Source organism: Mastigoproctus giganteus, chromosome 2, assembly GCF_048544385.1.
Source record: "Mastigoproctus giganteus isolate SK-2022 chromosome 2, ASM4854438v1, whole genome shotgun sequence".
NCBI lineage: Eukaryota > Metazoa > Arthropoda > Arachnida > Uropygi > Thelyphonidae > Mastigoproctus > Mastigoproctus giganteus.
The window spans coordinates 225,405,305-225,418,027 of NC_143576.1; the positions used below are offsets into that span (position 1 = coordinate 225,405,305).

Here is a 12,723-nt window from a genome sequence, read left to right on the forward strand (position 1 = left end):
CAGTGGTAAGAAGATGGCTACACACGCGTGTGCTGATCGGAAGTTGGTAAATTGGCCAGTACACATTGGTTTACGATGGACAGTTGTCTTCAACCGGGTGCCCTTGTGCCGGACAAGAGTGTCTAAGTATGGTATGGTGTTGTCCGACTCTAGCTCGATGGTGAATTTTATGAAAGGTGACAGAGAATTGAGGTGGTCTAAGATTTGGTCACCTGAATTTCTGGGGATAACCACAAATACATTGTCCACGTAGTGACACCAAAAGGTAATGGGATCTGGTGCATTTGTAAATGCACAACCCTCTAATTCCTCCATCGCGATGTTTGCCGTGACCGAACTAAACGGGGAACCCGTGGCTGTGCCGTGTACTTGTTGGTAAATAACCGAAAGCTTTTTGTTTGTATCTAATCTAATATATGTATATTTCCTATTATTAAACTTGTCACAATCTATTTTTGTATCCGTTTTCGCTCTGTGTTACAGTAATTTTAGTTCTAATTGTCAGTGATAATTGCATGACACTTTTCTTTACTAATTTTCCATTCCATAAATATTTCCTCAATCAGCTTCACTATATTGCTAGCTGTGTGAGACCCAGAAATCTTTCGGTAAGCAAGTAAAGCGGAAGCATAGTTAAAGTCATCATTAATCCATTGTGCTGTCAAACTTAAGAAAGATTTCTGGTTGTTTGTGCATGTCCAAATGTCTGTTGTACAAGATACAGAAGTGGCACATTTCATAAGATCATTAACCATTTTGAACACAGAAGAATGTACATTAGGAAAAATTTTTTCTGTAACATGTTTTCTAGAAGGAACTTTGTATCTAGGATTCATAGTTTGGTCAAATCTCAAAAATCCTGCATCTTCAACTATTGAAAATGGTTGAAAATCTATAGAAATCATTTTGACAAACTTTTTGTTTAAATTTTTAGCCTCCAGACTCAGAACTATAAGGAATTGTTTTCTTAAAGCATTCTTGTAAAGTCTGTTGTTTTGAAGTTTGATTAGTGAAAACATTGTTTTAGATACCTCATTTTTCTCTAATTTTTTCTTCCATTATGTTGAGAACAAAGATGATTTATCATAGATGTCATTGTAAATGACTGCTGTTTTTCCTCCTCATGAAATTTTGAGGTGGCATAGTTGACACTCTGCTTTTAATTCATCTTCACAAGATATGAAAAATTTCCAAATAGGACTTTTTCTTGAAAGACTCATGGCCCCGTCATGTCTGACGACTACTGTGCAAGGTGGTGGGGCAGTTTTATGGTGTGGGGAATATTTTCTTGGCACACGTTGGGTGCATTGATACCTGTAGATTCACGTCTGAATGCCACATTGTACCTAAACATCGTTGCTGACCAAGTGCATCCGTTCATGTTGGCAGTTTATCCTTACTCAGATGATTACTTCCAGCAGGATAATGCGCTGGTGCACAAAGCCCGAATCACTATTGAATGGTTCCAGGAACATGACAATGACTTTTCTTTGCTGCAGTGGCCCATTCAGTCCATGGATCTCAATCCTATTGAACATCTTTGGGATGAGCTGGAAAGGGATGTTTGCTGCAGGCCTACCCCTCTGTCGAATCTCAAGGAACTGCTGGACACACTCATGTCTGCATGGTACTCCATTCCTGCACAACGTTTTCAGCTTCTTGTTCAATCCTAGACGAATTCCATGCCTAGACGAAATCACTGTTTTGAAGGCTAAAGGAGGCTCAACATGCTACTAGGTAGGTGTACCTAATAAAGTGGCAACACAGTGTATCTATCTATCTATATATATATATATGTATATATATATATATATAGATAGATATGTATATATATATATGTATATATATATATATATAGATAGATATAGATATATATTTTTTTTTTTTTTTTTTTGATAACTGCAGTGTGTTAAAATTTTTTACACCATGCCTACTCTCGAGATAGTCTGTACATATTGCACATTAGCTCTTAAATGACCATGACAATATTGCATCTCTCAGTTACCCAGGGCAGCAGTTAACAGTATAGAAGTGGATAACACTCTGTTCCCAATGGTAAGGAACATTCTTGTTTTGTGTGCAAAAAAAAAAAAACAAGAGCTGCTCATAAAGAACTATTTTTTTTTTTAAAAGTATTATTTCTTTGATGCTATTGCATCTATTAACAAAATTTCAAGGAATATGAAAACTGCTAAATTGAAACTTTAGTATGTGCTCAAAAGGGGGGGAAAAAAATTTGTGTGCTATTCATAATGAATTATTTTTCGAAATTTGAATGGTTGTGCAATCTTTCTGTTATATATATTTCACTTTAATAATAAAATTTTAAGGCAAATTTTCTGTTGAAAGCTGACATCAAATTAATACGAAATTTTTTTTTTTTTTTTTTTTTTTTTGTGTGCACTAGACAGTATTAATAAACAAGGGAAAAAATCATTAAGAAATTTTCATAAATGCTGATATGGTATCGACTTTACTTTATGGATCTTTTTGACCAGCTGGAATACCAGTGTATACAATCACAGACAAGAGTACAAAAAGGTATAAGTTATAGGTTGCAACTGTCACAATCCATAATTGAATACAGGTAGTTCCCGACTTTACAAGTTAATCCATTCCTAGTGCATACTCATAAAGCAAACTCAAAGATTGAATTTATTTCTCATAGACGTAATGTTAAAAACAGGGATTATGATCTCAACAATGAAATTTGACCATAGTAGTGTTAAAGAAATAAAGGTCAACAATAGTTTATGCTTAAACAATGATATATTTATCCAAATAAATGAAAACATAGCCTTTAAAATCAAGCAAATTATAATAATAAAGAAATTGTCATAATGAATGTTTATTCTTCATCATCATCGACTAAATGCACACTCGTTTGGTGTATCACTCATTGTTGGCCTGGCACTGGTTGTTGGAGTTGTCATCTTTTTTAGAAATGCTTTGAGAGTTTTTTTTTTTTTTTTGAAAACAGTTTTCTTTATGAATTTCATGATAGGATCATGTAACATCAGCGTGGTGACTGCTTTATGTTATCTGAGTTCAAGCAGACGAGACGCTTTCGTCTGTCTGAACAAACAAAATGTATGCACAGTAGTACTGTATTGTATAGCTATGTGTGTGGTTTGAAATGCCATATTTATGAATGTTTATCATTTATTTATTGCAATTAATGGTCATATTTTTGATTTTGTTGATACTTGGGGGGGGGGGGGGAACTTGTAAACCCAGGAAATCGTAAAGTGGGAATTGACTGTATATTACAGTTAGTATCAGTGATGTTTAGTTTTTAAAAATTGTTTTATTCTTACAGGTATAAACGTATATTAGTCATAATATCGCATTCCCAAGATTTCCTTAATGGTGTGTGTACTAACATTATTCATCTAGATAAAAACAAGCTTCTGTATTATGGAGTAAGTACTATTTACTTTTTTTTTTTTTTTTTTTTATTATGATTGTGTGAATTTTGTTATCTGTGGAGGTCATTCAAGGTCTGTATTTGCTCAAAAATATGTGAAGGTGGGAAAATCTCTACCATGAGTGTTTTTCAACTGGTATTCTGTGAGTACTGTCCAAGTGTTCCATGTAATTTTCTACCAGAAATTAGCACTTATCTACCTTTTGGTGCACTTTAAAATAAAAAATATACTCGACACATCTAGTAATTAATATGAATTATTTTGTTTCTAGTTGTGAAGGCTAAATATTGTTTTGCCTTCATCACTAGAAACAAACTAGTAATTCCGATAATAGTAATTGGTGTTCTGCCAGTTACCATTATTGGAATTATAGACTTGTTTTGCAAAGCAAATACAGAACATTGCATATGGTGTTCCACCAATTTCTTTCCTATTTGAAAATATCATTACTCAAAAAAAATTTAAAAACACTGCTCTACATTCTTTTGAAGTGACATTTCTCCCATTGATGTGAACGAGTTTCAATCTCTGCTGCATAGAATTCTTTTAGCTGCTTTTGAACATAAATCTTTAAATTCATCATGACTTTTGAACTTGTGGCCTCCAAGTTGACCTTTGATAGTCCAAACAGAGCTACAGTAATATCACTATAGACATGGGTTTACCAATGTTACTACTACTACTACCATATCAAGTTTCGCTTCTCTTGCATTACTGCGTTGCTAAAAAGAAAAGCTCACCTAGACCTCGAACAACTTTATAAATTTAAAAGACAAAAAATTGTCCTTATTGATTATATATATCATTGGGATTATATAAATATCAACTATACAAAATTTTATGTTACCAAAATCTTTAACTTGATTTAAAATTCTGAACCAAGCATTTATTCATCCTAAAGGAACTTATTAAAATTTTAGGAAGAGGTTTTTATATTTGAATTTTATCCACCTTCTTTCAATTTATTTCTATTAAATGTCTGTAGTAAATCCTCAGAATTATTATTTGAAATATATGTTTACTGTACTTTGTTTGTGTTTATTCTTTTTGTTTTTATTTTTAATTATTTTCACATTTATCAGCCTGATGACAAAATCTCGAAGTGGATTTGAAATGTGTGGTTTCCATCTAGTTTAATGTGGTGACCAGGTAAGATATGAAAAAGAGACAGATAGTTGGCAAGAAATTAAAATAAGATATGAAAAGGCAACCAAAATAAGACTGCATTGCAATGTTTTTTACAATTTCAGTGTCTTCATCAGAGGCCATCCACTGAAATTATGAGAAAGATGGCAATGTTCTTGCTTCTGTTTCCGACATGCTCTGTATGCTTTGGTGCACGTGTGCTGTAGACATGAGTTAAGAACGAAAGTTGAAATTTTGTCGCAAGAATAAGGTCTAATAAATTGTGCCAATAAATGTAATTATAATTAGTAGATGGACCATACAGAAGTAAGTAAAAAGAATTGGAAAAACTGAAATAATGATATCGGAATGTAGGAATAGGCAAGAAGAAAGGAATTTACTGTTACTTGCAAGACTCAAAATGACCAAGATGCCGGCGTGCCAATATATTTATGCATAGGTACACTAGCGGTTCCTAGCATTAGAAAATGGCGGGGGGGGGGATGCATGGTATGGTGTTTGTAAGCTAGCTGGATGCATAAATTGAATGATATATGTGAAGATGAACACAGTTAAATACATGTTGCACAAACTGCCCAGGATAGTTGAAAGTTGTAATAGCTTACAAAGTAGCAGTGAAAAGCAGCTAAATTTTGTTAAGGCAAAAAATAGATTGGGTAAAGGAAGAAGGTAGTATCCCGCATATTACGTTCATAAAACTAATGGCTCACAGGACATAAGTAGGGACAAATAAAGCACAAAGATGAATGAAGTAGAGGTAAGTAGTTTGGCTCTATCATCACATATATCATTTCAATTTATACACCCAGCTTGCTTACAGACACCATACCGTGCTTTTTTTTTTTTTTTTTTTTCCTGCCATTTTCTAATGCTAGGAACCACTAGTGTACCTATACATAAATATACTGGCACACCACCACCTTGGTCTTTTTCAGTCTTGCAAGGTAATGGTAAGTCTTTCTTCTTGCCTATTCCTACATTCAGATATCATTATTTCGGTTTTTAAATTCTTTTTACTTACTTCTGGTGCCTCCGTAGCCAGGTGGGAAGGAGCAGCAGTGCGCAGCACACGCTTCTTGATTAGACCGGGGTTCGAGCCCGTCACCACCAAATACAGAGGATGCGGAAAGGTCAAGGAATGACCATCGCATATCCTGGAGCAATATGGCCTTAGTTGCTAATGCTCCTTAAAAAAAAAAAAAAAAAAAAAAAACCAACCAAAACTTACTTCTGTAAGGTCATCACAATCTGTATGCCCTATTAATTATAATTATATTTATTGGCACAATTTATTAAACCTTATTCTTGCCATAAAATTTCAAATTTTGTTCTTAATACGTGTCTACAGCACATGTGCACCAAAGCATACAGAGCATGTCAGAAACAGAAGCAAGAAAATTGCTGTCTTTCTCATAATTTCGGTGGATGGCCTCTGATGAAGACACTGAAATTGTGAAAAACACTGCAATGTAGTCTTATTTTGGTCACTTTTTCATATCTTACCTGGTCACCACATCCTACCATATATCGCTACATTTCTTATCCATTTCGTCAAATTCACTTCTTGTGTATACCGTAGATTCAATAGGAATAAACAAAAAATCTTCTTGACACCATAAATATACATATACATTATGGCTGTAGGGTACGTCTGCTAATGCAGTGTCCCTGATCCATAATTAACGCTATCTTCCTTCTCGCTACAGTTACTCTACACTTACTTATCTTCTTAATACTATTATTATATATATTCCTCCCCCCCATGCAGTTTCTATGGAAAAAAAGAAATTCATCGATTAAATGTAGTTTTAATGCAGTATTGTTAGCATTAAGACACACTTTGCATGTATTATTATGTAAAACACATGAATGTGGTATTACTTGTAAAGAGATACCACATTCATGTATCCTATATGTATGTATGTATCACTTGTAAAGAGATACATACATATAGGGAGAGAAGAGGCTTCAAAAAAAAAAAAAAAAAAAAAAAAACGGTAGAATAGAAATAAATATCATAAAGTTGTAATTAAACTGAATGGCTAAGTTTATAGAATGTAAAAAACTATTGGGTTTTATTATGTGTTCTATAAAGTTATAATTTTACATTATACATTTTACATCATTAAGCTTTATTGTTATTCAAACTTTGAGTTATAATTTTAGTAATTAATTGGTATGGAGATAACGATGTTTAATTATCACTTCAATTAATCACAGAAAAAAAAAATTAAATTATCTTAGGGGTAAAAAAAATATCTAATGTGCCCGAAGTGCAACGCACTGCATATATTAACTAACTTGTTATCTTCCAAGAAGCAACTTTAGCTATCATTACTCAAAAAATGCCCATAACAAACATCATGGACTGTGATCTACTTAATATGCTATATACTATGAATAGAGGCAGAGGTCTAGCAATTAAATCATTTTAGCCCATGACAATTTTTTCCTCTTTTTTTTCCCCTTCTCTCTTTGAAAATCTTTAGTTTTTATTTTACTGTATTTAAAAATGTTTAGAACTAGTTTATCTATGTATAACAGTTTTATTAAAAAAATGGGCATACATTATTTTGGGATAATGGGTCTTAATAGGATTAAAAAAAGTAATGAATGCTTGAACTTTTTGTCAAAATTTTAAAATTTAAAGTGAACTTTTATAATTGCATATGGAATTTTATGAAATAGTCATGTTCAAGGTAGACAGTGTCACTGCATTTTATGCAAATGCATCATACTCTCAGGTGATACTGTTAACATCTAAGGGTTTTTTTTTTTTTTTTGACAAACATTGGTGCCTTTGAAAATAGCTCTACAGTATCATAATTTATAGCTATTTTTATTAAATCATGAATATCAGATAGTGACTTTTTTATTGTGTGTGTGTGTGTGTGTGTGTGTGTGTGTGTGTGTGTGTGTGTGTGTGTGTGTGTATATATATATATATATATATATATTCAAAATATCCACACACATTTTTTGATTTTTGTAAGAGTCTGCAATGGGCATTGTTTTATGTGGGTGTCCCTTACTATGCCAGGTACTCTTAACTTATTTCCCTAAGATGTTTCATCAAATTGTAAATAGAAAAATAATTGTTAAAAAATATGTTGCCTCTTTTGCAATAAATAAGTTATGTCTTATCTTTTGTAAATCATGGATGATTCTGTAAAAGGTGAATACATTTGTTTTATATTGGGTTGTGCACATTGAAATAACTACAACAATATACAGGAAAGAATATTTTTTATGCAATATTATTAATAAGACCACTAATATAAGGTCACTACATAACAACTAAATAATGTAGCACCATCACATTTATGATTAAAAATCACACACAAATGAACAGGAGATAAACCAGTTTTTTTAAATTGAAGTAATGTTATCCTTATTTAGATAGAAATGATATCTGTTTGCCATATGAAAAAAATTCTTTCATTTCCAAATCATGCATGTTTCACCAATAATTTTGAAAATTTTACGAACAGATGTCACAAAATAGTTATTTTAAGCAGCTGTATTCAAATGAGTACAGTGAATTAAAATGGGTTAATCCCTAACTTAAAGTATTCTTTACACAAAATGAAAAACATATGATAATATTTAAAAGAAAGGAAAGGAGTCACAGATCCTACTCTACCACTAACAAAGGAAGGAAGGAAGAGGATGTCAGTCACAATAGTCTGTAGCTCTCTTACAGTTCTGTGCACATTGATATTGCATGAAGACTTTCACTAATTATAAGCTGGGTTGTCTTGCAAATATGATATGATTAGATAATGTGGAATATGAAAATATTTTTTATTCATGACATGGAGGAATATACTTAACATTATACTCAAACCTTTCTGTCATCAAATATACTTTTATTTTGTTTAGTATTGATATTTATTTTGTTTTATTTTTTAATATGTTTAGTTGCAGTAACATACCTTGATCCAGGTGGTTAATAACAGGAGTCAAGGTGTGCTGCTGCAACATGACCTAGAAAAATTAGCAGATGGGCTGAGAAGTGGCAATTGAGTCTTAATATAAATAAATGCGACATACTGCATATGGGTAGTGGAGAGCAAGAAATACCTAGAGGCAATTATATGCAGTCCGACACAAAGTGCAGAGAGAACTTTGTGGGACAGCTCCGTGGGGTTCTGTCAGTGATATATAGTAATTTTTGCTAGCAGGGACAAGGAGGTGGTTAGGCTAGACTGCATCTTAAGTTCTGCATACAGGTCTGAAAGCCTTATTTTAGAAATCATGTGGATCTGTGAATTGGATACAGGGAAGAGCAACAGGATTTACCATGGGCATAAATGGGTACTCATAACAAGAAAGACTTCAGTTCTGTAAATGGAAGTTTCTAGAAACCAGGCTACAGGGAGAACTGGTTAAAGTATTTAAGGTTTTAAATGTGGTAAAAATGCCATTAGTGTTTAGTTTAATAAACACTGATGTCATCTATACTCTTCTTGGGCAATACACATAAAGGGACATAAATTAAAAAAAGGATTGCTTCAGAATAGGCGCACAAAAATTTTTTCTCAGCCAGTAAGTGGCTGACTGTTGGAACAAACTTATGTCTGGTGTTGTAGAAGTGGGTAATTTGAATAAATTTAATGAAGAATATACAGATTATTAGAGGGGATGTACAGATGTGGTGGTAGTTTTTTTTTGCTAATGTTGTATTGCTTGTTTCCTTGCAATATTTGCCATTACTGATACTAATAACATGCTATTATATCATGTATGTGTGTCTCAGTCTGTCTTTAGTATTAAAAATCAATATTTTAAAAATATTATTCTGCTTAAATTTTTCCCCCCTGCTTAGGGAAATTATGATGCATTTGTGAAAACAAGAATTGAATTACTGGAAAATCAGATGAAAAGATACAACTGGGAACAGAATCAAATAGCACATATGAAGGTTTGTTTTTTTATCTTGTAGTTGTTAGTATAGAGTGATTGTTATCATTTAGAGTAAAATATTTCTGGATTGTTATTTAGAGTAAAATATTTCTGTAGAAGAATAGTATCTGAAAATTCATTTTCTTAAATACTAAAACTGCTTATTGTGAAAATGATTACAGTTGATATTAATGGATGTTCCTTAATACTTTATATGTTAACCTTTAATACAGTAGTATATATTTGTGACATGCTGAAAATCAACTTTTGAATACTTATCAATGCATATTTAAAATTTTCATTGGTTTTGTGCCTTTATCAAATATAATTTCTCAAAAGGGATTCAAATTGGACTGTTTCTATATCAGTTCTTTGCTTTGACCTAAAAGCAAAAAGTGTTGTACAAGTATTGCTATGACAATGTAAAACAGAAATTTGTTTCTCATCCTTTTAAGCAATGTAAGATACCAAAAAATCATTCCAGTACACCACCTTACTCATATAAAATTGAATGTAATGCAAAAAATAATCTGGCACTCACAGCTGCTTGAATCAGATGTGACAACATTTTACTGTATTGGATTTTCCATCATGGAGACTGGTCTTCTCCTACAGAAGACTGATGTCATGTACTTGACCTTAGTCTTCTGTAGGAAGGCCTACATTTATGTTCGGCGCCTCCGTAGCCAGGTGGGAAGGAGCAGCAGTGCGTAGCACACGCTTCTTGATTAGACCGGGGTTCGAGCCCGTCACCACCAAATACAGAGGATGCGGAAAGGTCAAGGAATGACCATCGCATATCCTGGAGCAATATGGCCATAGTTGCTAATGCTCCTAAAATCCAAATACCAAACCAAACATTTATGTTCATCTTAGAGATCAATACCATTATCCATGGTTTTGCCTGAGTTGTGAATATCTTTTTAAATTTTATGGCATAACTTAAAGGGTGAATTTATTTTACTTTTAATCATTCTCAGAATTCACTATATTTAAAATTCTGAGATGATATCTCTGGAAGTTTCTCATAGTTTTTCTTTTGTAGCATATTTGCCTTTTCAGATAATTCTATGCAATTTAAAAAGATATTGGCAACTTGGGCAGAGTTGTGGATAATGGTATTTGTCTCTAAATTGAATATCAGCCCAAGCCTTAACATTGAATACTTAGCCTTGGTCTTCACTGGGAGCATAATGATCCCCATAGTTGAATGAAGTGAAACAGTTGAATTATTTCATTTCAGCTGCTGCATTGAAATATCCTCTTGCAATCCTATATGATTGATTTTTAGTATTGTGTATTAGTAAGGGATATTGGAGCATTAAATAGTCACAGTTAGTACCCTGAAGGGGCTTGGTCTGCTCTTTCCAAACCATTGTACGTTGAAATTTCTGAAATTTTTGTTTGATAACTTAGGGAAAATTAATTCATGCTTTACCCTTCCCTAATAGAGACATCCCTTGGTTATGCCAGCTGGATGAGCTTGTTAGTGGAAAAAGGTTGAAATATTGATGTAATGTGGAATTTACCAGCCCATTGTTTCAAATATCGAGTGTTTCTGTAATTTCTTGAATCATCTTGGCTAGGCAACTGATGGTGAATCATGCTTATCCTGTTAATGAGTAGGATTTATTCTCAGTTTGTCCAGAGCTGAGACATGCTCATAGTAAAAGATAAGGTTGTGATTATTTGAAATCACCAACCAATATGGATCGGCATTCTGTTTTTTATTTACTTGATTTGGATTGACTTGTCTAAATTAAATCATTGTAGGTTAGAGAGATGAGAGGTGAGATTGATAAGAGAGGTGTGGTTGGTGCTTCCGAGTTATAAACATAATGTGCTTGTCTCACCAGCCAGAAGATAAGGAGACGTGTTAAAAATGTTACAATAATTCAGAGACCTTGAGTTCATAGTAACAGTTTGTTAGTACAAGCCCAAGAATTAGTTCTTTCTTTCTTTCTTTTGGTGTGTGGATATTTGTGCAAATAATAAGGATTTTATAATTCCTGAAAAAAGTGATATGTGCACATTTGCTGAAGTTGCTCAACATGTGAGTTTATTCTTATTGCAATCCCAAGATCTCTTTATTGATTTCTTTTTATTTTTTATATATATTTGGCAAAAGTGAGAATATTTTAGTATAGTACAGTGGATTCCGGTTGTTTGGGCCACCGGTTAATCGGGGCAGCCATTTATTTGGGGCAAATCTTAAAAAGCAGAAACCAATCGAGAAAATAGCCAGGGTTTACTTCGCTTAATTGGGACAGCATGCCGTTTAATCAGGGCAGGAGACCGCAGCACTGGAGATTACCGTATGATTGTCTCACGGTACCACGTGGTTCAATCGAAATTCTGGAGGTCACAACCATAAAACAATAAAAACAATTAGCAGTTACCTGTTTATTGGGCTTTTCTGTTAGTGATCTTACTGAATTTGTGATAATACCGACAGCTGGAATTCTGTGGGTTATTATGGTGAAATGTGTTTACACTTCCATGGAATCTTCAATCATATAAAAAAATTAATTTTCAGATCTTCTCTTCATTCCTATTTTTAAAGCTTTGTAACTCGTTACTCCGTTCTCACTTGCGCGTATAGTGTTACTTGCAATTTGTGTGCGCCGTGTTCTTTGTTATTGATTGCTTATCTTTTTACTGTTTTAAATTTTAACCCCCCACCCACAAATGGCAGTGAACAGAAATGTCAACTAGTTCATATGTACGTATTACAGTACGTATTAATTATTCCGATTATCACGGGCACCTCTATAGCCAGGTAGGCAGGAGCAGCAGTGCGTAGCACACACTTCTTGATTAAACCGGGGTTCGAACCCGTGCCCACCAAATACGGAGGATGCGGAAAGGTCAGGGAATGACCACCGCATATCCCCTGAGCAATATGGCCCTAGTTGCTAATGCTCCTAAAAACCAAATAACAACAACAACACCGATTATCACGTATATTTTTCCGATTTTTACGTATCATTTAATTTTTTAATTGGTAAGGTAATAAAAGGTAAATTTGTGCTTAATATATCTTTACTTCTATAGCCTATGGATAATATTCTTCCTATTTTCTCTGATTAGAATCGCTGTTTAATAGAATTAAAATTCAATTCACAAACGTGGTCACAATGACCGGCACTTACTACGCATCATATAGTGAACGGTACTTTACTATGGTGAGTTCGTCGTAATGTGATTTGATTGTACAGTGAACTAATTGTAAAGGGAGGATATA

The 12,723-nt window shown here is 33.4% G+C and overlaps 1 protein-coding gene across 3 annotated transcripts in view; it reads left to right on the forward strand.

Moving 5' to 3' along the window:
• The window catches only part of LOC150090182 (ATP-binding cassette sub-family F member 2), a 142,322-nt gene that overhangs the window by 64,363 nt on the left and 65,236 nt on the right, over nt 1–12,723 (forward strand). For all 3 annotated transcript variants that reach the window (XM_090389768.1, XM_090389770.1, XM_090389769.1), the window contains exons 7-8: nt 3,320–3,422; nt 9,403–9,498. In XM_090389768.1, the coding sequence (XP_090245894.1) occupies nt 3,320–3,422; nt 9,403–9,498 (199 nt within the window). The remainder of the gene's footprint in view (nt 1–3,319; nt 3,423–9,402; nt 9,499–12,723) is intronic.